Source organism: Anopheles marshallii, chromosome 2 (genome assembly GCF_943734725.1).
Source record: "Anopheles marshallii chromosome 2, idAnoMarsDA_429_01, whole genome shotgun sequence".
NCBI lineage: Eukaryota > Metazoa > Arthropoda > Insecta > Diptera > Culicidae > Anopheles > Anopheles marshallii.
In genome coordinates this window covers 63,351,577-63,379,204 of record NC_071326.1, presented here as the reverse complement: position 1 = coordinate 63,379,204, position 27,628 = coordinate 63,351,577, and the positions used below count along the sequence as shown (strand labels likewise).

Below are 27,628 nucleotides of genomic sequence, written 5' to 3'. Positions count from 1 at the left end.
TACACTGCATAATTGGCTATCAAACTCAGAAGACGTCGTAACAAGTGTAGGCGGAAACGTCTCAGGACAAAAGGACTTACATATCAGCAGCACAACGACTGTACAAAAGGTGCTCGGGATGTGGTGGGACACAGATAGCGACACCTTCCGCTATAAAATACCACCCTGTATTTTTGAGTTGCTACAGAAGAAGATCACCCCGACCAAACGATTGATGCTACAAGTGCTTATGAGGATATACGACCCTCTAGGATTAATAGCTGGTTTCTTACTGCATCTAAAGGTACTACTTCAAGACGTATGGCGGAGTGGGGTCAATTGGGATGATCCTATTTCTACAGATCTACAAGTGAGATGGGTCGAATGGATAACATGTCTACTAGACTTGGAGAAAATATCCATTCCAAGGTGCTACCGACGTTCGATACCGTTAGATGGAAGCCTTTTGCAGCTGCATGTTTTTGTTGACGCAGGAAAGGACGGGATAACTGCCGTCGCATATTTTCGATATCAACGAGATAATGAGGTAGAAATAGCACTGATAGGAAGCAAGACACGGGTAGCCCCTTTGAAGTACGTGTCAGTCCCACGACTTGAGCTCCAAGCTGCTGTATTAGGATCAAGATTGGCCAGCAGTATAGAAAAAGCTCATCGTGAAAGAATCGGCAAACGTTTTTTTTGGTCCGACTCTAAAGACGTGATTCTGTGGCTCAATTCGGATCATAGGCGTTACAGCACTTATGTGGCACATCGAACTGGCGAGATACTAGAAAATACAAAAGTTACTGAATGGCACTGGATTTCTACAAAGTTTAACGTTGCAGATGAAGGAACAAAATGGTCTAAGCTAAATCAACACCTGACGACTAGCCCGTGGTTTACCGGACCGCAGTTTCTTAGTTTACATGAACTCGAGTGGCCTAGGGAGGCTTTACGTAAACAGACAACCGAAGAGGAATTGCGGAAAAGCCTTTGTAGCCATATCATCATCGAACCACCGCTGAAACTGGACGCGTTTTCGCGATGGATACGTTTGCAACGTACAATTGCTTACGTTTGGAGGTTCATTCGCAATTCGAGACTTCGAAAACCGGAGAGAAGAAAACGGGAAATAGGTCCGCTGATTCCTGAAGAATTAGAAGCAGCAGAACGCAGCATCGTTCAACTAGTACAAAAACAAGCCTTTCCAGAAGACTACAACTTTCTGCAAAAGGCTCGTGATAAAGGAGAAAGTCCCCGTCTTAAACCATCAAGCAAGCTATATAAACGCAGCGCATATATGGATGAAACAGGAACACTTCGGGTAAAAGGAAGAATAGATGCCTGCGCGTTCGCGAAAGACGAGACCAAACGTCCAATTATACTTCCCAAGAAGGATTATGTAGCTGATCTCATCGTAGATTATTTTCATCGCAAATACGGACACCAAAACCATTTCACCGTGATAAACGAAGTTCGACAAAGATTCGATATTCCGGCGCTAAGAGCAGCTTGTCATAGAGTACGAAGCCGGTGTCTCATCTGTAAGATTAGGAGCGCAACACCACAACCGCCAATTATGGGAGATCTTCCGGAATGCCGATTATCACCGTATACACGTCCTTTCACATTCACTGGTATCGATTACTTCGGACCCTTCAACATCGTAAACGGTCGAAAATCCGAAAAAAGATGGGGTGTATTGTTTACCTGTCTCACGGTTCGAGCTATCCATATCGAGGTGGCGCATTCATTGTCAACTAGTTCCTGCATTTTGGCCATACGTAATTTTGTAGCCCGACGCGGAACGCCAAATGAAATCATTACTGATTGTGGAACAAATTTCGTCGGGGCAAGTCGAGAACTGCAGCGAATCCTAAAAGAAGTGAATGTGAATAAGATGATCGACGACTTAAACTTAACCAATACTAAGTGGACGTTTAATCCTCCGGCGGCTCCACACTTCGGTGGAGCATGGGAGCGGCTCGTCCGTTCGGTTAAATCTACGTTAAACGGCATGCAGTTCACCCGGAATCCGTCGGATGCAGTGTTCAATAATTGGTTGATAGAAGTCGAACACATAATTAACTCGCGACCGTTGACAGAAGTACCGGTTGATCGTGAGGAAGAAGCACCATTAACTCCCAATCACTTTCTCTTAGGATCCTCCTCCGGTGCTAAATATGTGGTCGAATTCGATGCATCATCAGAAGCTTTGAGAAACACCTGGAAAACGTCCCAGGTGTATGCGGATATCTTTTGGCGAAGATGGGTCAAGGCGTATCTGCCAACGCTTACCAAACGTTCGAAATGGTTTCAGCCCAGCAAAACGATTGAGATTGGGGACCTGGTATTCATCGTTGACGAAAACCTCCCGCGAGGATGCTGGCCAAAAGGAAGGGTCATACAAACCCGTACAGCGAAGGATGGCCAAGTGCGACGTGTGCACGTGCAAACTGCTTCCGGAAAAGTATTGGAGCGCCCGGCTATCAAAATAGCAGTGATCAACATATCGGACAAGTAGTGTTTACAAACGTGTTTACAAACACTGGGGGCAGTGTTGATACAAATCAACGGTCCGATTAAAAATAGGAAAGCTAGGAACCAGCGTCATAGATAAACGACATGTAGATGGCGTTGGCGTCGTCGCCCAGTACGAAGTGGAGTCGATCGGGCCTAAATGACGTTTCGATTAGGGGTCATTGGCTGGCCAGGACGAGAAAAAGGCATAAAGGGGACCGACGAAGGGAAAAAAGCGCTCATTTGTTAATTGCGAAACGATAGTGAATTTTTTAGCCCTCTCTTGAGGCAAATAAAGCTATTAAAAACTACACCGCGTTTTATGAGCCGTTCTATTACGATAACGTTCGTAACACACATGCTAAGTAGAATGATAAGCCATGAGCATAGTATGGCATAAAACTGAAATCAAACAACAGAATGCAACAAGCGCCGAAGTTAACTAAAGAACAAAGTGGACAAGAGAGCATTCCCATTGGTAAGTAGAGTAAATTGTGTCTCGCTATGTTTATTGCTCTCATGTAGATATCGAGGGTATATACCAAGGGCGTCATTAAAATGATACTGGACGACCTCTTCCGCAAAGTTCTTTTAAGTCGTCCACCAAATAAAGAAGGATTGATGGCGTTAAAGGATCCGCCAGAAAGGCCGAGTAATGGATTAGCAGACGACGGGCGCTTGACCGTGAGCGGTTTAAAGGACTTCTGCAGCAGACAAAGACTGCGAAGCGCCTGGTAAATAAGCAAGTAAAGTTAAAATTAAACTGATAGGTTTTATCAAGTGCAAACTGAGAGGCAAGCTGGGCAAGTAATCAGGACACGATCACGTTTATCACGTGTAGGAACTATTAGCAAGGTTACGATCGCACTGATAGATGTCAGCAGAGTTACGATCATACAGGCAACCATAACTAGGATGTCCTTAAGCCAGGTCTCACATCGTATGCGATACTGTTTATCGACTTATTTTTGGATAGAACATCAATCGGCAACAGAGTTGCAGCATGAACACGGGAAGTATAGGCTTATTGTTTGGCAAAGAAATGAAAATCTTATTCTAGCGATCGAAAATGATTATAACGTGGTGTTAGACTTGTCTTTTGTCGACCAATTTCGGTTTTGAGAAATCATCTTTAGAGGAGAACTTCCAAATCTCTGGAATTTTAATTAATTAAAACGTGAAATTATGTATTATTTTGTATTAATTTTGAATTAAGATCAAAAGGCTTTATACGAAAATGTAACGCCAACTGAAGTTTCACAGAACAATGAGACGAACCATAACCTAAGCTTGTAGAACAAGGGAAAATACATCGGGAAGCGAGACACGAACGCAACGATACTAAGGAGAGATGGTCGTGGATTAGACGAGGGATAGAAAAATTCGGAATAAGGAAGCCTTTTGATATGGAGGTGGAGAATTTAATGGGATAATAGCTGAGGAGCAAACGACTTAGCCTTTCCTGGCAATAAAGCTAGTGATGGACACGGATCTTGAGCGATGGAGATCATTACAACAAATTACCTTGCACGTGTGATCATATCAACATTCCTTAACACTCATCCGTTCGTCTGCATATCAACCGATTAGTGGAGCTAGACGACATTATCGCAGATTGTTGGAGCTTCTCTCCTACGGAAATGGGTGCATTCTATATCATTTCTCTCATCCGTTCGACAGAAGCCAGCCCCACACAACACGACATTAGTCATCGATCAACGCAGGTCCCCTATGGAAGAAGACGCATTCTCGCAGCTCGACTCTCCGAAAGCCAACATCCCTCCTCACTTTGAGTAGGGGTCAGAGGTAAAGGAATAAATAAACGAGATGACATAAGATATAACAGGACACAAGTTAAGAAGATTGCGATTACACTAAGAAAAGAACAGGTAAATGGATATTAACGATATCATACTAAGCTACAAGTTTTTGTTCATGTGTTTTACAAGAGCTCACTACGACGTCAAATTGATAATACAAATTTTCGCAACAGTCAACCACAGGCAATCCCTGAGACACGCGGTTCCTTATATACGTGGATTCGGAGATAGGCGGTTTTTGATAAATGGAAATTGGACAGCTGCGTTAGTTTATAGCACCAAATATAAGAAAAAGGCGAAAAATTGGTCGAAAATTCCTTATTTTTCCATACAAGAAGTATGTTTTTAATTTATTGTATGTTTTCAAAAAGTCGCCTGCTTTGAAGAATAAATTGGAAGTGCATAGAAGGAAGTCAACTATGCAACTGTTATACTCCTGGATTCAACGTACGCAGAATTTCGAGATACGTGCGCTAGAATAGCGTATCTCTTTGTCTAATAAGACCATACCTACGTGTCCCGCGTGTCAAATGTCAAAACTAAGTTTCTCATGTTGTATAACATAATGATACCATCTTTAAGTATGTTTTGTAATAATTGTTTTGTTTTTATTATCTGTTCCATTGTATCGCAATTGCAATCGCGCAACTAATAGCCCAAGAGCTCAACCAACTCGGCTAAATGGAATAGTATTCACATACATAAAAGTTGCGATTATCGCACGATTCATCGTTCCACCCTCCATCCTTGTGCATCGTCAGGCAGTTTTCCCCGCCGGCAGCCTTATTGTTTGGTTCTCCATCGGCGAAGTTAATATATCCGCTGCGATAGCCGACTGGTGTGTTCCTCGACATCCAAATCCATGATCCTTCCAAGCCCATGTCTGAGCCTGAGATCCACCAGGCGCCAGATGCACCAGACTTCTGGATTTGATCGGTCACGGCAAGATTCTGCACTGCCAACTCGATTGAGGCTAAGCTTCCTCCCTTCGCTAAGCACTGCTGCCAGGCTTCGAAAAAGGGTACTGCGGTGTTGTGGACGGTGTACCGAAGCGCATGTGTTGCGGGTAGACCCACGGCCACAAGGGCGACGACGATTGGAGCGATCAAATCTGTCTTCATCATGTGAAGCTACGATTAAACTCTATGCGTAAAGTACAATGCACCAAGAAGTCACCTCTCGTTTTTATAGCTTGAAAGCCCATTGTCCGGACAGCTGAGTAAACATTTGAAGTAGAGTATAAAAGTCTGCCTGTCGGTGTCGTTCTGTAGCAGATCGTTTTGCAAAGCACTACCTAAGCTAGAGAGACAACAATGGCGTTCAAGAGTTTGTGCTTACTACTGTGTTTGGCGTTGTTTGCGACGGAAGCGCATGGTTAGCGTAACGAAAGCGAAAGTGTGACGCTTTCCACACAATAACTAATACTGATTCACGTTTCCTGTGTACCTTACACGTTCTCCTCCACAGGATACAAGGACTATGTGGCATACAAACGCGCTGTTAACTTCTTCCAAGCTTGGCAGCAATGTCGTCTCTTCGGCGGACATTTGGCTTCCATCGAGTCTGCAGAAGAAAACACGCGGGCTGAAGCTGCCATTATGGCGGCAGGAGATTTTAGCAAATATTGGGCCATTGGAGGCACTGATCTTGGGTCCGAAGGTAATTTCGTATGGATCGGGCTCAACAAAAAAACAACGTACACTAACTTTTACAAAGGCGAGCCCAACAATAACAATGGTGTGGAAAATTGTCTTGTGATGGGAGTCGCATCTTCGAGACAGTGGAATGATGTTGCTTGTGATTCTGTAGCTGGTGGGTTCGTATGTGCTTTCGTGCGTCAATAATAAGCATGTAGTTTGATTGCATGTTGCAACCTATAACAGTTGTAAAATATGTTTCTCTATGCCAAAAACAAATGCTCTGCTAACAGATCCGAAACCTTCCCGAAGTTAATCCGTGCAGTCTGAACCGATTTTGTTTCGTTGGTCTTAAGGACTACGATTTTGGGGGCTCATGAAACGTACAGAAGAGGCTGAGTCTTAATGCGATCTCATCAACTTACCCTCTCTTAGCAAATATAGCATATGCCTACATATGTGCGCCTACGTCGCCCCAGCATTGTAGAAGTCAGTATACCATAGAACCTATTGATGTTCATCAACGGACGCTTTGAGTTAATTGTCGGCTTAGCAGTGTTGGTAGTAGAGGGAGCTAAATCATGCTGCGGAATCGATTTCGTACCAAAAAATAATCATTTTAATTACAAAAATCGATAATACGACAAAGAGCCGTCATAATTTTGATAATAATTCAATGGTATTAAAATAAAATGAAGCATTTTTAAAATAAAACGAAGCATTTTTATTTGTAGTGGAAAGTCCTTCGATGATAGAAATGATGGGTGATATATGGATGGTCACTGTCTGGGTTGGCACAGTAACTATAATGTCAGTGGAATGGAACAGATCATGGTAGTGAAATAATAATAACATCTATCATTCCAGGAGACAATCGAATTCGAGGTTTGAAGTTGAAGTAAAATGCAGTGATAAATATACAAATGAATTTAAAATTTGATTTCAAATGGAAGTTCTGTTATGCTATCCTTGTATTTCGGTATATCTATTAGAAAATATATGTTATCAAATGCGTTTCTACTCGCGAGTTTTTTTTCTGGAGTACGATTTCCAAAATCTATTAAAACAAAATCCAGCTCTTCAAAATTGTTTATGAAGTAACCGATAATAAAAAAGCTTTAAGCGCTTTGTTGTGAACAAAGTTTGCGGAGAAAAGGATCCTCCTACGTAAGTTGGGATAGGAGAAGTAGAGCGTACGATAAACACGGAGTACGTTGGAGTCTGTGGCAAGGGCCAAAGGACTGGCACGATACAAAGAATATTTCCGATTCGCCTAACAGCGGTAGTAGCCACATGCTAAGTAGAATGATAAGCCATGAGCATAGTATGGCATAAAACTGAAATCGAACAACAGAATGCAACAAGTGCCGAAGTTAACTAAAGAACAAAGAGTGGACAAGAGAGTATTCCCTTTGGTAAGTAGAGTAAATTGTGTCTCGCTATGTTTATTGCTCTCATGTAGATATCGAGGGTATATAACTAGGGCGTCTTTAAAATGATACTGGACGACCCCTTCCGCAAAGTTCTTTTAAGTCGTCCACCAAATAAAGAAGGATTGATGGCGTTAAAGGATCCGCCAGAAAGGCCGAGTAATGGATTGGCAGACGACGGGCGCTCGACCGTGGGCGGTTTAAAGGACTCTTGCAGCAGACAAAGACTGCGAAGCGCCTGGTAAGTATGCAAGTAAAGTTAAAATTAAACTGATAGGTTTTATCAAGTGCGAACTGAGAGGCAAGCTGGGCAAGTAATCAGGACACGATCACGTTTATCACGTGTAGGAACTATTAGCAAGGTTACGATCGCACTGATAGATGTCAGCAGAGTTACGATCATACAGGCAACCATAACTAGGATGTCCTTAAGCCAGGTCTCACATCGTATGCGATACTGTTTATCGACTTATTTTTGGATAGAACATCAATCGGCAACAGAGTTGCAGCATGAACACGGGAAGTATAGGCTTATTGTTTGGCAAAGAAATGAAAATCTTATTCTAGCGATCGAAAATGATTATAACGTGGTGTTAGACTTGTCTTTTGTCGACCAATTTCGGTTTTGAGAAATCATCTTTAGAGGAGAACTCCCAAATCTCTGACAAAGACGAACAAAGATGCAATTGGAAGCGGTCCATCTGTTTAAATGGCACAACGGGCTGTATGCACCTAGGTAAATGACAACGGTGTACATTGAAACAGGTCAACCTCCTCCGGTCGTTTCGTGTAAGCGATTCTACTACAGTTTCTGCCCTATATTGATTATTTAATCATCTGCACGAGTCGTTTTATGCATTGCAATTCTAGGAAAAGAAGAACGTACTGCTGCTAAGTAATCAAATGCATTTTTCTGCACAAATCGACATCTGCTTTGGTTGGGAAGAGACTATTCTTGATCTGGGACTTTTCCATGATTTAGTAGATCTCTTCTCTGGGACCAGATCTGGGACTTTTGGGGCAAACATTTCCACAAAACACCAAACTGTAGGAGTTTATTGGAAGAATGGGGAGAATATTTTGAGATACTTTTGCGTTGTAATTTGAAATTATACACTAGACTGAGCACATTCGCAGAATGCTTAAGAAACCCTTTAAAACAATAAGCATTGGGATTGGTGGTGTGGAATGGCGCAGTATTGTTATAGCTTTAGCACGTATTAATTTTGAATTAAGATCAAAAGGCTTTATACGAAAATGTAACGCCAACTGAAGTTTCACAGAACAATGAGACGAACCATAACCTAAGCTTGTAGAACAAGGGAAAATACATCGGGAAGCGAGACACGAACGCAACGATACTAAGGAGAGATGGTCGTGGATTAGACGAGGGATAGAAAAATTCGGAATAAGGAAGCCTTTTGATATGGAGGTGGAGAATTTAATGGGATAATAGCTGAGGAGCAAACGACTTAGCCTTTCCTGGCAATAAAGCTAGTGATGGACACGGATCTTGAGCGATGGAGATCATTACAACAAATTACCTTGCACGTGTGATCATATCAACATTCCTTAACACTCATCCGTTCGTCTGCATATCAACCGATCAGTGGAGCTAGACGACATTATCGCAGATTGTTGGAGCTTCTCTCCTACGGAAATGGGTGCATTCTATATCATTTCTCTCATCCGTTCGACAGAAGCCAGCCCCACACAACACGACATTAGTCGTCGATCAACGCAGGTCCCCTATGGAAGAAGACGCATTCTCGCAGCTCGACTCTCCGAAAGCCAACATCCTTCCTCACTTTGAGTAGGGGTCAGAGGTAAAGGAATAAATAAACGAGATGACATAAGATATAACAGGACACAAGTTAAGAAGATTGCGATTACACTAAGAAAAGAACAGGTAAATGGATATTAACGATATCATACTAAGCTACAAGTTTTTGTTCATGTGTTTTACAAGAGCTCACTACGACGTCAAATTGATAATAGAAATTTTCGCAACAGTCAACCACAGGCAATCCCCGAGACACGCGGTTCCTCATATACGTGGATACGGAGATAGGCGGTTTTTGATAGATGGAAATGCTCTGCTAACAGATCCGAAACCTTCCCGAAGTTAATCCGTGCAGTCTGAACCGATTTTGTTTCGTTGGTCTTAAGGACTACGATTTTGGGGGCTCATGAAACGTACAGAAGAGGCTGAGTCTTAATGCGATCTCATCAACTTACCCTCTCTTAGCAAATATAGCATATGCCTACATATGTGCGCCTACGTCGCCCCAGCATTGTAGAAGTCAGTATACCATAGAACCTATTGATGTTCATCAACGGACGCTTTGAGTTAATTGTCGGCTTAGCAGTGTTGGTAGTAGAGGGAGCTAAATCATGCTGCGGAATCGATTTCGTACCAAAAAATAATCATTTTAATTACAAAAATCGATAATACGACAAAGAGCCGTCATAATTTTGATAATAATTCAATGGTATTAAAATAAAATGAAGCATTTTTGAAATAAAACGAAGCATTTTTATTTGTAGTGGAAAGTCCTTCGATGATAGAAATGATGGGTGATATATGGATGGTCACTGTCTGGGTTGGCACAGTAACTATAATGTCAGTGGAATGGAACAGATCATGGTAGTGAAATAATAATAACATCTATCATTCCAGGAGACAATCGAATTCGAGGTTTGAAGTTGAAGTAAAATGCAGTGATAAATATACAAATGAATTTAAAATTTGATTTCAAATGGAAGTTCTGTTATGCTATCCTTGTATTTCGGTATATCTATTAGAAAATATATGTTATCAAATGCGTTTCTACTCGCGAGTTTTTTTTCTGGAGTACGATTTCCAAAATCTATTAAAACAAAATCCAGCTCTTCAAAATTGTTTATGAAGTAACCGATAATAAAAAAGCTTTAAGCGCTTTGTTGTGAACAAAGTTTGCGGAGAAAAGGATCCTCCTACGTAAGTTGGGATAGGAGAAGTAGAGCGTACGATAAACACGGAGTACGTTGGAGTCTGTGGCAAGGGCCAAAGGACTGGCACGATACAAAGAATATTTCCGATTCGCCTAACAGCGGTAGTAGCCACATGCTAAGTAGAATGATAAGCCATGAGCATAGTATGGCATAAAACTGAAATCGAACAACAGAATGCAACAAGTGCCGAAGTTAACTAAAGAACAAAGAGTGGACAAGAGAGTATTCCCTTTGGTAAGTAGAGTAAATTGTGTCTCGCTATGTTTATTGCTCTCATGTAGATATCGAGGGTATATAACTAGGGCGTCTTTAAAATGATACTGGACGACCCCTTCCGCAAAGTTCTTTTAAGTCGTCCACCAAATAAAGAAGGATTGATGGCGTTAAAGGATCCGCCAGAAAGGCCGAGTAATGGATTGGCAGACGACGGGCGCTCGACCGTGGGCGGTTTAAAGGACTCTTGCAGCAGACAAAGACTGCGAAGCGCCTGGTAAGTATGCAAGTAAAGTTAAAATTAAACTGATAGGTTTTATCAAGTGCGAACTGAGAGGCAAGCTGGGCAAGTAATCAGGACACGATCACGTTTATCACGTGTAGGAACTATTAGCAAGGTTACGATCGCACTGATAGATGTCAGCAGAGTTACGATCATACAGGCAACCATAACTAGGATGTCCTTAAGCCAGGTCTCACATCGTATGCGATACTGTTTATCGACTTATTTTTGGATAGAACATCAATCGGCAACAGAGTTGCAGCATGAACACGGGAAGTATAGGCTTATTGTTTGGCAAAGAAATGAAAATCTTATTCTAGCGATCGAAAATGATTATAACGTGGTGTTAGACTTGTCTTTTGTCGACCAATTTCGGTTTTGAGAAATCATCTTTAGAGGAGAACTTCCAAATCTCTGACAAAGACGAACAAAGATGCAATTGGAAGCGGTCCATCTGTTTAAATGGCACAACGGGCTGTATGCACCTAGGTAAATGACAACGGTGTACATTGAAACAGGTCAACCTCCTCCGGTCGTTTCGTGTAAGCGATTCTACTACAGTTTCTGCCCTATATTGATTATTTAATCATCTGCACGAGTCGTTTTATGCATTGCAATTCTAGGAAAAGAAGAACGTACTGCTGCTAAGTAATCAAATGCATTTTTCTGCACAAATCGACAGCTGCTTTGGTTGGGAAGAGACTATTCTTGATCTGGGACTTTTCCATGATTTAGTAGATCTCTTCTCTGGGACCAGATCTGGGACTTTTGGGGCAAACTTTTCCACAGAACACCAAACTGTAGGAGTTTATTGGAAGAATGGGGAGAATATTTTGAGATACTTTTGCGTTGTAATTTGAAATTATACACTAGACTGAGCACATTCGCAGAATGCTTAAGAAACCCTTTAAAACAATAAGCATTGGGATTGGTGGTGTGGAATGGCGCAGTATTGTTATAGCTTTAGCACGTATTAATTTTGAATTAAGATCAAAAGGCTTTATACGAAAATGTAACGCCAACTGAAGTTTCACAGAACAATGAGACGAACCATAACCTAAGCTTGTAGAACAAGGGAAAATACATCGGGAAGCGAGACACGAACGCAACGATACTAAGGAGAGATGGTCGTGGATTAGACGAGGGATAGAAAAATTCGGAATAAGGAAGCCTTTTGATATGGAGGTGGAGAATTTAATAGGATAATAGCTTAGGAGCAAACGACTTAGCCTTTCCTGGCAATAAAGCTAGTGATGGACACGGATCTTGAGCCATGAAGATCATTACAACAAATTACGTTGCACGTGTGATCATATCAACATTCCTTAACACTCATCCGTTCGTCTGCATATCAACCGATCAGTGGAGCTAGACGACATTATCGCAGATTGTTGGAGCTTCTCTCCTACGGAAATGGGTGCATTCTATATCATTTCTCTCATCCGTTCGACAGAAGCCAGCCCCACACAACACGACATTAGTCATCGATCAACGCAGGTCCCCTATGGAAGAAGACGCATTCTCGCAGCTCGACTCTCCGAAAGCCAACATCCCTCCTCACTTTGAGTAGGGGTCAGAGGTAAAGGAATAAATAAACGAGATGACATAAGATATAACAGGACACATGTTAAGAAGATTGCGATTACACTAAGAAAAGAACAGGTAAATGGATATTAACGATATCATACTAAGCTACAAGTTTTTGTTCATGTGTTTTACAAGAGCTCACTACGACGTCAAATTGATAATACAAATTTTCGCAACAGTCAACCACAGGCAATCCCTGAGACACGCGGTTCCTTATATACGTGGATTCGGAGATAGGCGGTTTTTGATAAATGGAAATTGGACAGCTGCGTTAGTTTATAGCACCAAATATAAGAAAAAGGCGAAAAATTGGTCGAAAATTCCTTATTTTTCCATACAAGAAGTATGTTTTTAATTTATTGTATGTTTTCAAAAAGTCGCCTGCTTTGAAGAATAAATTGGAAGTGCATAGAAGGAAGTCAACTATGCAACTGTTATACTCCTGGATTCAACGTACGCAGAATTTCGAGATACGTTCGCTAGAATATCGTATCTCTTTGTCAAATAAGACCATACCTACGTGTCCCGCGTGTCAAATGTCAAAACTAAGTTTCTCATGTTGTATAACATAATGATACCATCTTTAAGTATGATTTGTAATAATTGTTTTGTTTTTATTATCTGTTCCATTGTATCGCAATTGCAATCGCGCAACTATTAGCCCAAGAGCTCAACCAACTCGGCTAAATGGAATAGTATTCACATACATAAAAGTTGCGATTATCGCACGATTCATCGTTCCACCCTCCATCCTTGTGCATCGTCAGGCAGTTTTCCCCGCCGGCAGCCTTATTGTTTGGTTCTCCATCGGCGAAGTTAATATATCCGCTGCGATAGCCGACTGGTGTGTTCCTCGACATCCAAATCCATGATCCTTCCAAGCCCATGTCTGAGCCTGAGATCCACCAGGCGCCAGATGCACCAGACTTCTGGATTTGATCGGTCACGGCAAGATTCTGCACTGCCAACTCGATTGAGGCTAAGCTTCCTCCCTTCGCTAAGCACTGCTGCCAGGCTTCGAAAAAGGGTACTGCGGTGTTGTGGACGGTGTACCGAAGCGCATGTGTTGCGGGTAGACCCACGGCCACAAGGGCGACGACGATTGGAGCGATCAAATCTGTCTTCATCATGTGAAGCTACGATTAAACTCTATGCGTAAAGTACAATGCACCAAGAAGTCACCTCTCGTTTTTATAGCTTGAAAGCCCATTGCCCGGACAGCTGAGTAAACATTTGAAGTAGAGTATAAAAGTCTGCCTGTCGGTGTCGTTCTGTAGCAAATCGTTTTGCAAAGCACTACCTAAGCTAGAGAGACAACAATGGCGTTCAAGAGTTTGTGCTTACTACTGTGTTTGGCGTTGTTTGCGACGGAAGCGCATGGTTAGCGTAACGAAAGTATGACGCTTTCCACACAATAACTAATACTGATTCACGTTTCCTGTGTACCTTACACGTTCTCCTCCACAGGATACAAGGACTATGTGGCATACAAACGCGCTGTTAACTTCTTCCAAGCTTGGCAGCAATGTCGTCTCTTCGGCGGACATTTGGCTTCCATCGAGTCTGCAGAAGAAAACACGCGGGCTGAAGCTGCCATTATGGCGGCAGGAGATTTTAGCAAATATTGGGCCATTGGAGGCACTGATCTTGGGTCCGAAGGTAATTTCGTATGGATCGGGCTCAACAAAAAAACAACGTACACTAACTTTTACAAAGGCGAGCCCAACAATAACAATGGTGTGGAAAATTGTCTTGTGATGGGAGTCGCATCTTCGAGACAGTGGAATGATGTTGCTTGTGATTCTGTAGCTGGTGGGTTCGTGTGTGCTTTCGTGCGTCAATAATAAGCATGTAGTTTGATTGCATGTTGCAACCTATAACAGTTGTAAAATATGTTTCTCTATGCCAAAAACAAATGCTCTGCTAACAGATCCGAAACCTTCCCGAAGTTAATCCGTGCAGTCTGAACCGATTTTGTTTCGTTGGTCTTAAGGACTACGATTTTGGGGGCTCATGAAACGTACAGAAGAGGCTGAGTCTTAATGCGATCTCATCAACTTACCCTCTCTTAGCAAATATAGCATATGCCTACATATGTGCGCCTACGTCGCCCCAGCATTGTAGAAGTCAGTATACCATAGAACCTATTGATGTTCATCAACGGACGCTTTGAGTTAATTGTCGGCTTAGCAGTGTTGGTAGTAGAGGGAGCTAAATCATGCTGCGGAATCGATTTCGTACCAAAAAATAATCATTTTAATTAGAAAAATCGATAATACGACAAAGAGCCGTCATAATTTTGATAATAATTCAATGGTATTAAAATAAAATGAAGCATTTTTAAAATAAAACGAAGCATTTTTATTTGTAGTGGAAAGTCCTTCGATGTTAGAAATGATGGGTGATATATGGATGGTCACTGTCTGGGTTGGCACAGTAACTATAATGTCAGTGGAATGGAACAGATCATGGTAGTGAAATAATAATAACATCTATCATTCCAGGAGACAATCGAATTCGAGGTTTGAAGTTGAAGTAAATTGCAGTGATAAATATACAAATGAATTTAAAATTTGATTTCAAATGGAAGTTCTGTTATGCTATCCTTGTATTTCGGTATATCTATTAGAAAATATATGTTATCAAATGCGTTTGTACTCGCGAGTTTTTTTCTGGAGTACGATTTCCAAAATCTATTAAAACAAAATCCAGCTCTTCAAAATTGTTTATGAAGTAACCGATAATAAAAAAGCTTTAAGCGCTTTGTTGTGAACAAAGTTTGCGGAGAAAAGGATCCTCCTACGTAAGTTAGGATAGGAGAAGTAGAGCGTACGATAAACACGGAGTACGTTGGACTATGTGGCAAGGGCCAAAGGACTGGCACGATACGAAGAATATTTTCGATTCGCCTAATAGTGGTAGTAGCCACATGCTAAGTAGAATGATAAGCCATGAGCATAGTATGGCATAAAACTGAAATCAAACAACAGAATGCAACAAGCGCCGAAGTTAACTAAAGAACAAAGTGGACAAGAGCGCATTCCCATTGGTAAGTAGAGTAAATTGTGTCTCGCTATGTTTATTGCTCTCATGTAGATATCGAGGGTATATACCAAGGGCGTCATTAAAATGATACTGGACGACCTCTTCCGCAAAGTTCTTTTAAGTCGTCCACCAAATAAAGAAGGATTGATGGCGTTAAAGGATCCGCCAGAAAGGCCGAGTAATGGATTAGCAGACGACGGGCGCTTGACCGTGAGCGGTTTAAAGGACTTCTGCAGCAGACAAAGACTGCGAAGCGCCTGGTAAATAAGCAAGTAAAGTTAAAATTAAACTGATAGGTTTTATCAAGTGCAAACTGAGAGGCAAGCTGGGCAAGTAATCAGGACACGATCACGTTTATCACGTGTAGGAACTATTAGCAAGGTTACGATCGCACTGATAGATGTCAGCAGAGTTACGATCATACAGGCAACCATAACTAGGATGTCCTTAAGCCAGGTCTCACATCGTATGCGATACTGTTTATCGACTTATTTTTGGATAGAACATCAATCGGCAACAGAGTTGCAGCATGAACACGGGAAGTATAGGCTTATTGTTTGGCAAAGAAATGAAAATCTTATTCTAGCGATCGAAAATGATTATAACGTGGTGTTAGACTTGTCTTTTGTCGACCAATTTCGGTTTTGAGAAATCATCTTTAGAGGAGAACTCCCAAATCTCTGACAAAGACGAACAAAGATGCAATTGGAAGCGGTCCATCTGTTTAAATGGCACAACGGGCTGTATGCACCTAGGTAAATGACAACGGTGTACATTGAAACAGGTCAACCTCCTCCGGTCGTTTCGTGTAAGCGATTCTACTACAGTTTCTGCCCTATATTGATTATTTAATCATCTGCACGAATCGTTTTATGCATTGCAATTCTAGGAAAAGAAGAACGTACTGCTGCTAAGTAATCAAATGCATTTTTCTGCACAAATCGACATCTGCTTTGGTTGGGAAGAGACTATTCTTGATCTGGGACTTTTCCATGATTTAGTAGATCTCTTCTCTGGGACCAGATCTGGGACTTTTGGGGCAAACTTTCCACAAAACACCAAACTGTAGGAGTTTATTGGAAGAATGGGGAGAATATTTTGAGATACTTTTGCGTTGTAATTTGAAATTATACACTAGACTGAGCACATTCGCAGAATGCTTAAGAAACCCTTTAAAACAATAAGCATTGGGATTGGTGGTGTGGAATGGCGCAGTATTGTTATAGCTTTAGCACGTATTAATTTTGAATTAAGATCAAAAGGCTTTATACGAAAATGTAACGCCAACTGAAGTTTCACAGAACAATGAGACGAACCATAACCTAAGCTTGTAGAACAAGGGAAAATACATCGGGAAGCGAGACACGAACGCAACGATACTAAGGAGAGATGGTCGTGGATTAGACGAGGGATAGAAAAATTCGGAATAAGGAAGCCTTTTGATATGGAGGTGGAGAATTTAATAGGATAATAGCTGAGGAGCAAACGACTTAGCCTTTCCTGGCAATAAAGCTAGTGATGGACACGGATCTTGAGCGATGGAGATCATTACAACAAATTACGTTGCACGTGTGATCATATCAACATTCCTTAACACTCATCCATTCGTCTGCATATCAACCGATCAGTGGAGCTAGACGACATTATCGCAGATTGTTTAAGCTTCTCTCCTACGGAAATGGGTGCATTCTATATCATTTCTCTCATCCGTTCGTCAGAAGCCAGACCCACACAACACGACATTAGTCATCGATCAACACACAAGTTAAGAAGATTGCGATTACACTAAGAAAAGAATAGGTAAATGGATATTAACGATATCATACTAAGCTAGAAGTTTTTGTTCATGTGTTTTACAAGAGCTCACTACGACGTCAAATTGATAATACAAATTTTCGCAACAGTCAACCACAGGCAATCCCCGAGACACGCGGTTCCTCATATACGTGGATACGGAGATAGGCGGTTTTTGATAGATGGAAATTGGACAGCTGCGTTAGTTTATAGCACCAAATATAAGAAAAAGGCGAAAAATTGGTCGAAAATTCCTTATTTTTCCATACAAGAAGTATGTTTTTAATTTATTGTATGTTTTCAAAAAGTCGCCTGCTTTGAAGAATAAATTGGAAGTGCATAGAAGGAAGTCAACTATGCAACTGTTATACTCCTGGATTCAACGTACGCAGAATTTCGAGATACGTGCGCTAGAATAGCGTATCTCTTTGTCAAATAAGACCATACCTACGTGTCCCGCGTGTCAAATGTCAAAACTAAGTTTCTCGTGTTGTATAACATAATGATACCATCTTTAAGTATGATTTGTAATAATTGTTTTGTTTTTATTATCTGTTCCATTGTATCGCAATTGCAATCGCGCAACTATTAGCCCAAGAGCTCAACCAACTCGGCTAAATGGAATAGTATTCACATACATAAAAGTTGCGATTATCGCACGATTCATCGTTCCACCCTCCATCCTTGTGCATCGTCAGGCAGTTTTCCCCGCCGGCAGCCTTATTGTTTGGTTCTCCATCGGCGAAGTTAATATATCCGCTGCGATAGCCGACTGGTGTGTTCCTCGACATCCAAATCCATGATCCTTCCAAGCCCATGTCTGAGCCTGAGATCCACCAGGCGCCAGATGCACCAGACTTCTGGATTTGATCGGTCACGGCAAGATTCTGCACTGCCAACTCGATTGAGGCTAAGCTTCCTCCCTTCGCTAAGCACTGCTGCCAGGCTTCGAAAAAGGGTACTGCGGTGTTGTGGACGGTGTACCGAAGCGCATGTGTTGCGGGTAGACCCACGGCCACAAGGGCGACGACGATTGGAGCGATCAAACCTGTCTTCATCATGTGAAGCTACGATTAAACTCTACGTTTTAGGTTTTATCGGTTTTATCAAGGTTTTTTATAGGTTTTATAGGTTCCTTTGGCCCTTGCCACAGACTCCAACGTACTCCGTATTTATCGTACGCTCTACTTCTCCTTTCCTAACTTACGTAGGAGGATCCTTTTCTCCGCAAACTTTGTTCACAACAAAGCGCTTTAAGTTTTTTTATTATTGGTTACTTCATAAACAATTTTGAAGAGCTGGATTTTGTTTTAATAAATTTTGGAAATCGTACTCCAGAAAAAAAACTCGCGAGTAGAAACGCATTTGATAACATATATTTTCTAATAGATATACCGAAATACAAGGATAGCATAACAGAACTTCCATTTGAAATCAAATTTTAAATTCATTTGTATATTTATCACTGCTATTTTACTTCAACTTCAAACCTCGAATTCGATTGTCTCCTGGAATGATAGATGTTATTATTATTTCGCTACCATGATCTGTTCCATTCCACTGACATTATAGTTACTGTGCCAACCCAGACAGTGACCATCCATATATCACCCATCATTTCTAACATCGAAGGACTTTCCACTACAAATAAAAATGCTTCGTTTTATTTTAAAAATGCTTCATTTTATTTTAATACCATTGAATTATTATCAAAATTATGACGGCTCTTTGTCGTATTATCGATTTTTGTAATTAAAATGATTATTTTTTGGTACGAAATCGATTCCGCAGCATGATTTAGCTCCCTCTACTACCAACACTGCTAAGCCGACAATTAACTCAAAGCGTCCGTTGATGAACATCAATAGGTTCTATGGTATACTGACTTCTACAATGCTGGGGCGACGTAGGCGCACATATGTAGGCATATGCTATATTTGCTAAGAGAGGGTAAGTTGATGAGATCGCATTAAGACTCAGCCTCTTCTGTACGTTTCATGAGCCCCCAAAATCGTAGTCCTTAAGACCAACGAAACAAAATCGGTTCAGACTGCACGGATTAACTTCGGGAAGGTTTCGGATCTGTTAGCAGAGCATTTGTTTTTGGCATAGAGAAACATATTTTACAACTGTTATAGGTTGCAACATGCAATCAAACTACATGCTTATTATTGACGCACGAAAGCACATACGAACCCACCAGCTACAGAATCACAAGCAACATCATTCCACTGTCTCGAAGATGCGACTCCCATCACAAGACAATTTTCCACACCATTGTTATTGTTGGGCTCGCCTTTGTAAAAGTTAGTGTACGTTGTTTTTTTGTTGAGCCCGATCCATACGAAATTACCTTCGGACCCAAGATCAGTGCCTCCAATGGCCCAATATTTGCTAAAATCTCCTGCCGCCATAATGGCAGCTTCAGCCCGCGTGTTTTCTTCTGCAGACTCGATGGAAGCCAAATGTCCGCCGAAGAGACGACATTGCTGCCAAGCTTGGAAGAAGTTAACAGCGCGTTTGTATGCCACATAGTCCTTGTATCCTGTGGAGGAGAACGTGTAAGGTACACAGGAAACGTGAATCAGTATTAGTTATTGTGTGGAAAGCGTCACACTTTCGCTTTCGTTACGCTAACCATGCGCTTCCGTCGCAAACAATGCCAAACACAGTAGTAAGCACAAACTCTTGAACGCCATTGTTGTCTCTCTAGCTTAGGTAGTGCTTTGCAAAACGATCTGCTACAGAACGACACCGACAGGCAGACTTTTATACTCTACTTCAAATGTTTACTCAGCTGTCCGGGCAATGGGCTTTCAAGCTATAAAAACGAGAGGTGACTTCTTGGTGCATTGTACTTTACGCATAGAGTTTAATCGTAGCTTCACATGATGAAGACAGATTTGATCGCTCCAATCGTCGTCGCCCTTGTGGCCGTGGGTCTACCCGCAACACATGCGCTTCGGTACACCGTCCACAACACCGCAGTACCCTTTTTCGAAGCCTGGCAGCAGTGCTTAGCGAAGGGAGGAAGCTTAGCCTCAATCGAGTTGGCAGTGCAGAATCTTGCCGTGACCGATCAAATCCAGAAGTCTGGTGCATCTGGCGCCTGGTGGATCTCAGGCTCAGACATGGGCTTGGAAGGATCATGGATTTGGATGTCGAGGAACACACCAGTCGGCTATCGCAGCGGATATATTAACTTCGCCGATGGAGAACCAAACAATAAGGCTGCCGGCGGGGAAAACTGCCTGACGATGCACAAGGATGGAGGGTGGAACGATGAATCGTGCGATAATCGCAACTTTTATGTATGTGAATACTATTCCATTTAGCCGAGTTGGTTGAGCTCTTGGGCTATTAGTTGCGCGATTGCAATTGCGATACAATGGAACAGATAATAAAAACAAAACAATTATTACAAATCATACTTAAAGATGGTATCATTATGTTATACAACATGAGAAACTTAGTTTTGACATTTGACACGCGGGACACGTAGGTATGGTCTTATTTGACAAAGAGATACGCTATTCTAGCGCACGTATCTCGAAATTCTGCGTACGTTGAATCCAGGAGTATAACAGTTGCATAGTTGACTTCCTTCTATGCACTTCCAATTTATTCTTCAAAGCAGGCGACTTTTTGAAAACATACAATAAATTAAAAACATACTTCTTGTATGGAAAAATAAGGAATTTTCGACCAATTTTTCGCCTTTTTCTTATATTTGGTACTATAAACTAACGCAGCTGTCCAATTTCCATTTATCAAAAACCGCCTATCTCCGAATCCACGTATATAAGGAACCGCGTGTCTCAGGGATTGCCTGTGGTTGACTGTTGCGAAAATTTGTATTATCAATTTGACGTCGTAGTGAGCTCTTGTAAAACACATGAACAAAAACTTGTAGCTTATGATATCGTTAATATCCATTTACCTGTTCTTTTCTTAGTGTAATCGCAATCTTCTTAACATGTGTCCTGTTATATCTTATGTCATCTCGTTTATTTATTCCTTTACCTCTGACCCCTACTCAAAGTGAGGAGGGATGTTGGCTTTCGGAGAGTCGAGCTGCGAGAATGCGTCTTCTTCCATAGGGGACCTGCGTTGATCGATGACTAATGTCGTGTTGTGTGGGGCTGGCTTCTGTCGAACGGATGAGAGAAATGATATAGAATGCACCCATTTCCGTAGGAGAGAAGCTCCAACAATCTGCGATAATGTCGTCTAGCTCCACTGATCGGTTGATATGCAGACGAACGGATGAGTGTTAAGGAATGTTGATATGATCACACGTGCAAGGTAATTTGTTGTAATGATCTCCATCGCTCAAGATCCGTGTCCATCACTAGCTTTATTGCCAGGAAAGGCTAAGTCGTTTGCTCCTAAGCTATTATCCTATTAAATTCTCCACCTCCATATCAAAAGGCTTCCTTATTCCGAATTTTTCTATCCCTCGTCTAATCCACGACCATCTCTCCTTAGTATCGTTGCGTTCGTGTCTCGCTTCCCGATGTATTTTCCCTTGTTCTACAAGCTTAGGTTATGGTTCGTCTCATTGTTCTGTGAAACTTCAGTTGGCGTTACATTTTCGTATAAAGCCTTTTGATCTTAATTCAAAATTAATACGTGCTAAAGCTATAACATTGCTGCGCCATTCCACACCACCAATCCCAATGCTTATTGTTTTAAAGGGTTTCTTAAGCATTCTGCGAATGTGCTCAGTCTAGTGTATAATTTCAAATTACAACGCAAAAGTATCTCAAAATATTCTCCCCATGCTTACAATAAACTCCCACAGTTTGGTGTTCTGTGGAAAAGTTTGCCCCAAAAGTCCCAGATCTGGTCCCAGAGAAGAGATTTACTAAATCATGGAAAAGTCCCAGATCAAGAATAGTCTCTTCCCAACCAAAGCAGATGTCGATTTGTGCAGAAAAATGCATTTGATTACTTAGCAGCAGTACGTTCTTCTTTTCCTAGAATTACAATGCATAAAACGATTCGTGCAGATGATTAAATAATCAATTTATAGGTTTTATCAAGTGCGAACTGAGAGGCAAGCTGGGCAAGTAATCAGGACACGATCACGTTTATCACGTGTAGGAACTATTAGCAAGGTTACGATCGCACTGATAGATGTCAGCAGAGTTACGATCATACAGGCAACCATAACTAGGATGTCCTTAAGCCAGGTCTCACATCGTATGCGATACTGTTTATCGACTTATTTTTGGATAGAACATCAATCGGCAACAGAGTTGCAGCATGAACACGGGAAGTATAGGCTTATTGTTTGGCAAAGAAATGAAAATCTTATTCTAGCGATCGAAAATGATTATAACGTGGTGTTAGACTTGTCTTTTGTCGACCAATTTCGGTTTTGAGAAATCATCTTTAGAGGAGAACTCCCAAATCTCTGACAAAGACGAACAAAGATGCAATTGGAAGCGGTCCATCTGTTTAAATGGCACAACGGGCTGTATGCACCTAGGTAAATGACAACGGTGTACATTGAAACAGGTCAACCTCCCCCGGTCGTTTCGTGTAAGCGATTCTACTACAGTTTCTGCCCTATATTGATTATTTAATCATCTGCACGAATCGTTTTATGCATTGCAATTCAAGGAAAAGAAGAACGTACTGCTGCTAAGTAATCAAATGCATTTTTCTGCACAAATCGACAGCTGCTTTGGTTGGGAAGAGACTATTCTAGATCTGGGACTTTTCCATGGTTTAGTAGATCTCTTCTCTGGGACCAGATCTGGGACTTTTGGGGCAAACTTTTCCACAAAACACCAAACTGTAGGAGTTTATTGGAAGAATGGGGAGAATATTTTGAGATACTTTTGCGTTGTAATTTGAAATTATACACTAGACTGAGCACATTCGCAGAATGCTTAAGAAACCCTTTAAAACAATAAGCATTGGGATTGGTGGTGTGGAATGGCGCAGTATTGTTATAGCTTTAGCACGTATTAATTTTGAATTAAGATCAAAAGGCTTTATACGAAAATGTAACGCCAACTGAAGTTTCACAGAACAATGAGACGAACCATAACCTAAGCTTGTAGAACAAGGGAAAATACATCGGGAAGCGAGACACGAACGCAACGATACTAAGGAGAGATGGTCGTGGATTAGACGAGGGATAGAAAAATTCGGAATAAGGAAGCCTTTTGATATGGAGGTGGAGAATTTAATAGGATAATAGCTTAGGAGCAAACGACTTAGCCTTTCCTGGCAATAAAGCTAGTGATGGACACGGATCTTGAGCGATGGAGATCATTACAACAAATTACGTTGCACGTGTGATCATATCAACATTCCTTAACACTCATCCGTTCGTCTGCATATCAACCGATCAGTGGAGCTAGACGACATTATCGCAGATTGTTGGAGCTTCTCTCCTACGGAAATGGGTGCATTCTATATCATTTCTCTCATCCGTTCGACAGAAGCCAGCCCCACACAACACGACATTAGTCATCGATCAACGCAGGTCCCCTATGGAAGAAGACGCATTCTCGCAGCTCGACTCTCCGAAAGCCAACATCCTTCCTCACTTTGAGTAGGGGTCAGAGGTAAAGGAATAAATAAACGAGATGACATAAGATATAACAGGACACAAGTTAAGAAGATTGCGATTACACTAAGAAAAGAACAGGTAAATGGATATTAACGATATCATACTAAGCTACAAGTTTTTGTTCATGTGTTTTACAAGAGCTCACTACGACGTCAAATTGATAATACAAATTTTCGCAACAGTCAACCACAGGCAATCCCTGAGACACGCGGTTCCTTATATACGTGGATTCGGAGATAGGCGGTTTTTGATAAATGGAAATTGGACAGCTGCGTTAGTTTATAGCACCAAATATAAGAAAAAGGCGAAAAATTGGTCGAAAATTCCTTATTTTTCCATACAAGAAGTATGTTTTTAATTTATTGTATGTTTTCAAAAAGTCGCCTGCTTTGAAGAATAAATTGGAAGTGCATAGAAGGAAGTCAACTATGCAACTGTTATACTCCTGGATTCAACGTACGCAGAATTTCGAGATACGTGCGCTAGAATAGCGTATCTCTTTGTCTAATAAGACCATACCTACGTGTCCCGCGTGTCAAATGTCAAAACTAAGTTTCTCATGTTGTATAACATAATGATACCATCTTTAAGTATGATTTGTAATAATTGTTTTGTTTTTATTATCTGTTCCATTGTATCGCAATTGCAATCGCGCAACTAATAGCCCAAGAGCTCAACCAACTCGGCTAAATGGAATAGTATTCACATACATAAAAGTTGCGATTATCGCACGATTCATCGTTCCACCCTCCATCCTTGTGCATCGTCAGGCAGTTTTCCCCGCCGGCAGCCTTATTGTTTGGTTCTCCATCGGCGAAGTTAATATATCCGCTGCGATAGCCGACTGGTGTGTTCCTCGACATCCAAATCCATGATCCTTCCAAGCCCATGTCTGAGCCTGAGATCCACCAGGCGCCAGATGCACCAGACTTCTGGATTTGATCGGTCACGGCAAGATTCTGCACTGCCAACTCGATTGAGGCTAAGCTTCCTCCCTTCGCTAAGCACTGCTGCCAGGCTTCGAAAAAGGGTACTGCGGTGTTGTGGACGGTGTACCGAAGCGCATGTGTTGCGGGTAGACCCACGGCCACAAGGGCGACGACGATTGGAGCGATCAAATCTGTCTTCATCATGTGAAGCTACGATTAAACTCTATGCGTAAAGTACAATGCACCAAGAAGTCACCTCTCGTTTTTATAGCTTGAAAGCCCATTGCCCGGACAGCTGAGTAAACATTTGAAGTAGAGTATAAAAGTCTGCCTGTCGGTGTCGTTCTGTAGCAGATCGTTTTGCAAAGCACTACCTAAGCTAGAGAGACAACAATGGCGTTCAAGAGTTTGTGCTTACTACTGTGTTTGGCATTGTTTGCGACGGAAGCGCATGGTTAGCGTAACGAAAGCGAAAGTGTGACGCTTTCCACACAATAACTAATACTGATTCACGTTTCCTGTGTACCTTACACGTTCTCCTCCACAGGATACAAGGACTATGTGGCATACAAACGCGCTGTTAACTTCTTCCAAGCTTGGCAGCAATGTCGTCTCTTCGGCGGACATTTGGCTTCCATCGAGTCTGCAGAAGAAAACACGCGGGCTGAAGCTGCCATTATGGCGGCAGGAGATTTTAGCAAATATTGGGCCATTGGAGGCACTGATCTTGGGTCCGAAGGTAATTTCGTATGGATCGGGCTCAACAAAAAAACAACGTACACTAACTTTTACAAAGGCGAGCCCAACAATAACAATGGTGTGGAAAATTGTCTTGTGATGGGAGTCGCATCTTCGAGACAGTGGAATGATGTTGCTTGTGATTCTGTAGCTGGTGGGTTCGTGTGTGCTTTCGTGCGTCAATAATAAGCATGTAGTTTGATTGCATGTTGCAACCTATAACAGTTGTAAAATATGTTTCTCTATGCCAAAAACAAATGCTCTGCTAACAGATCCGAAACCTTCCCGAAGTTAATCCGTGCAGTCTGAACCGATTTTGTTTCGTTGGTCTTAAGGACTACGATTTTGGGGGCTCATGAAACGTACAGAAGAGGCTGAGTCTTAATGCGATCTCATCAACTTACCCTCTCTTAGCAAATATAGCATATGCCTACATATGTGCGCCTACGTCGCCCCAGCATTGTAGAAGTCAGTATACCATAGAACCTATTGATGTTCATCAACGGACGCTTTGAGTTAATTGTCGGCTTAGCAGTGTTGGTAGTAGAGGGAGCTAAATCATGCTGCGGAATCGATTTCGTACCAAAAAATAATCATTTTAATTACAAAAATCGATAATACGACAAAGAGCCGTCATAATTTTGATAATAAATCAGTGGTATTAAAATAAAATGAAGCATTTTTGAAATAAAACGAAGCATTTTTATTTGTAGTGGAAAGTCCTTCGATGATAGAAATGATGGGTGATATATGGATGGTCACTGTCTGGGTTGGCACAGTAACTATAATGTCAGTGGAATGGAACAGATCATGGTAGTGAAATAATAATAACATCTATCATTCCAGGAGACAATCGAATTCGAGGTTTGAAGTTGAAGTAAAATGCAGTGATAAATATACAAATGAATTTAAAATTTGATTTCAAATGGAAGTTCTGTTATGCTATCCTTGTATTTCGGTATATCTATTAGAAAATATATGTTATCAAATGCGTTTCTACTCGCGAGTTTTTTTTCTGGAGTACGATTTCCAAAATCTATTAAAACAAAATCCAGCTCTTCAAAATTGTTTATGAAGTAACCGATAATAAAAAAGCTTAAAGCGCTTTGTTGTGAACAAAGTTTGCGGAGAAAAGGATCCTCCTACGTAAGTTGGGATAGGAGAAGTAGAGCGTACGATAAACACGGAGTACGTTGGAGTCTGTGGCAAGGGCCAAAGGACTGGCACGATACAAAGAATATTTCCGATTCGCCTAACAGTGGTAGTAGCCACATGCTAAGTAGAATGATAAGCCATGAGCATAGTATGGCATAAAACTGAAATCGAACAACAGAATGCAACAAGTGCCGAAGTTAACTAAAGAACAAAGAGTGGACAAGAGAGTATTCCCTTTGGTAAGTAGAGTAAATTGTGTCTCGCTATGTTTATTGCTCTCATGTAGATATCGAGGGTATATAACTAGGGCGTCTTTAAAATGATACTGGACGACCCCTTCCGCAGAGTTCTTTTAAGTCGTCCACCAAATAAAGAAGGATTGATGGCGTTAAAGGATCCGCCAGAAAGGCCGAGTAATGGATTGGCAGACGACGGTTGACCGTGGGCGGTTTAAAGGACTCTTGCAGCAGGCAAAGACTGCGAAGCGCCTGGTAAGTATGCAAGTAAAGTTAAAATAAAACTGATAGGTTTTATCAAGTGCGAACTGAGAGGCAAGCTGGGCAAGTAATCAGGACACGATCACGTTTATCACGTGTAGGAACTATTAGCAAGGTTACGATCGCACTGATAGATGTCAGCAGAGTTACGATCATACAGGCAACCATAACTAGGATGTCCTTAAGCCAGGTCTCACATCGTATGCGATACTGTTTATCGACTTATTTTTGGATAGAACATCAATCGGCAACAGAGTTGCAGCATGAACACGGGAAGTATAGGCTTATTGTTTGGCAAAGAAATGAAAATCTTATTCTAGCGATCGAAAATGATTATAACGTGGTGTTAGACTTGTCTTTTGTCGACCAATTTCGGTTTTGAGAAATCATCTTTAGAGGAGAACTTCCAAATCTCTGA

The 27,628-nt window shown here is 41.5% G+C and overlaps 9 protein-coding genes across 9 annotated transcripts; 4 read left to right on the top strand and 5 right to left on the bottom strand.

The window, feature by feature from the left end:
• Positions 1-4,996: 4,996 nt before the first annotated feature.
• On the bottom strand, positions 4,997-5,440 carry LOC128718369 (pulmonary surfactant-associated protein D-like). The gene has a single exon (XM_053811998.1). The coding sequence runs from the start codon at positions 5,438-5,440 to the stop codon at positions 4,997-4,999; it is 444 nt and encodes a 147-aa protein (XP_053667973.1).
• A 192-nt stretch (positions 5,441-5,632) lies between these two features.
• LOC128718368 (perlucin-like protein) lies at positions 5,633-6,163 on the top strand. Its single transcript, XM_053811997.1, has 2 exons — positions 5,633-5,693; positions 5,787-6,163. Exons 1-2 carry the CDS (start codon positions 5,633-5,635, stop codon positions 6,161-6,163), a joined length of 438 nt encoding a protein of 145 aa, XP_053667972.1.
• Positions 6,164-13,146: 6,983 nt separating this feature from the next.
• Positions 13,147-13,590, bottom strand: LOC128718367 (pulmonary surfactant-associated protein D-like). The gene has a single exon (XM_053811996.1). It carries the CDS (start codon positions 13,588-13,590, stop codon positions 13,147-13,149), a length of 444 nt encoding a protein of 147 aa, XP_053667971.1.
• Positions 13,591-13,782: 192 nt separating this feature from the next.
• LOC128718366 (perlucin-like protein) lies at positions 13,783-14,307 on the top strand. Its single transcript, XM_053811995.1, has 2 exons — positions 13,783-13,843; positions 13,931-14,307. Exons 1-2 carry the CDS (start codon positions 13,783-13,785, stop codon positions 14,305-14,307), a joined length of 438 nt encoding a protein of 145 aa, XP_053667970.1.
• A 3,609-nt stretch (positions 14,308-17,916) lies between these two features.
• On the bottom strand, positions 17,917-18,360 carry LOC128718365 (pulmonary surfactant-associated protein D-like). The gene has a single exon (XM_053811993.1). The coding sequence runs from the start codon at positions 18,358-18,360 to the stop codon at positions 17,917-17,919; it is 444 nt and encodes a 147-aa protein (XP_053667968.1).
• Positions 18,361-19,470: 1,110 nt separating this feature from the next.
• LOC128718364 (perlucin-like protein) lies at positions 19,471-20,001 on the bottom strand. The gene is made up of 2 exons (XM_053811992.1): positions 19,941-20,001; positions 19,471-19,847 (listed from the first exon to the last, which is right to left on the bottom strand). The coding sequence occupies exons 1-2, from the start codon at positions 19,999-20,001 to the stop codon at positions 19,471-19,473; spliced, it is 438 nt and encodes a 145-aa protein (XP_053667967.1).
• A 192-nt stretch (positions 20,002-20,193) lies between these two features.
• On the top strand, positions 20,194-20,637 carry LOC128718363 (pulmonary surfactant-associated protein D-like). Its single transcript, XM_053811991.1, has one exon. It carries the CDS (start codon positions 20,194-20,196, stop codon positions 20,635-20,637), a length of 444 nt encoding a protein of 147 aa, XP_053667966.1.
• Positions 20,638-24,577: 3,940 nt separating this feature from the next.
• LOC128718361 (pulmonary surfactant-associated protein D-like) lies at positions 24,578-25,021 on the bottom strand. Its single transcript, XM_053811990.1, has one exon. The coding sequence runs from the start codon at positions 25,019-25,021 to the stop codon at positions 24,578-24,580; it is 444 nt and encodes a 147-aa protein (XP_053667965.1).
• Positions 25,022-25,213: 192 nt separating this feature from the next.
• On the top strand, positions 25,214-25,744 carry LOC128718360 (perlucin-like protein). Its single transcript, XM_053811989.1, has 2 exons — positions 25,214-25,274; positions 25,368-25,744. Exons 1-2 carry the CDS (start codon positions 25,214-25,216, stop codon positions 25,742-25,744), a joined length of 438 nt encoding a protein of 145 aa, XP_053667964.1.
• Positions 25,745-27,628: the final 1,884 nt, after the last annotated feature.

Coding starts and splice junctions, on each gene's coding strand:
- LOC128718369 (XM_053811998.1), bottom strand. CDS start 5,440: ATGAAGACAGATTTGATCGCTCCAATCGTCGTCGCCCTTGTGGCCGTG.
- LOC128718360 (XM_053811989.1), top strand. CDS start 25,214: ATGGCGTTCAAGAGTTTGTGCTTACTACTGTGTTTGGCATTGTTTGCG. Junction 25,275..25,367: donor GTTTGCGACGGAAGCGCATG/GTTAGCGTAACG, acceptor TCTCCTCCACAG/GATACAAGGACTATGTGGCA.
- LOC128718363 (XM_053811991.1), top strand. CDS start 20,194: ATGAAGACAGATTTGATCGCTCCAATCGTCGTCGCCCTTGTGGCCGTG.
- LOC128718368 (XM_053811997.1), top strand. CDS start 5,633: ATGGCGTTCAAGAGTTTGTGCTTACTACTGTGTTTGGCGTTGTTTGCG. Junction 5,694..5,786: donor GTTTGCGACGGAAGCGCATG/GTTAGCGTAACG, acceptor TCTCCTCCACAG/GATACAAGGACTATGTGGCA.
- LOC128718365 (XM_053811993.1), bottom strand. CDS start 18,360: ATGAAGACAGGTTTGATCGCTCCAATCGTCGTCGCCCTTGTGGCCGTG.
- LOC128718367 (XM_053811996.1), bottom strand. CDS start 13,590: ATGAAGACAGATTTGATCGCTCCAATCGTCGTCGCCCTTGTGGCCGTG.
- LOC128718366 (XM_053811995.1), top strand. CDS start 13,783: ATGGCGTTCAAGAGTTTGTGCTTACTACTGTGTTTGGCGTTGTTTGCG. Junction 13,844..13,930: donor GTTTGCGACGGAAGCGCATG/GTTAGCGTAACG, acceptor TCTCCTCCACAG/GATACAAGGACTATGTGGCA.
- LOC128718364 (XM_053811992.1), bottom strand. CDS start 20,001: ATGGCGTTCAAGAGTTTGTGCTTACTACTGTGTTTGGCATTGTTTGCG. Junction 19,848..19,940: donor GTTTGCGACGGAAGCGCATG/GTTAGCGTAACG, acceptor TCTCCTCCACAG/GATACAAGGACTATGTGGCA.
- LOC128718361 (XM_053811990.1), bottom strand. CDS start 25,021: ATGAAGACAGATTTGATCGCTCCAATCGTCGTCGCCCTTGTGGCCGTG.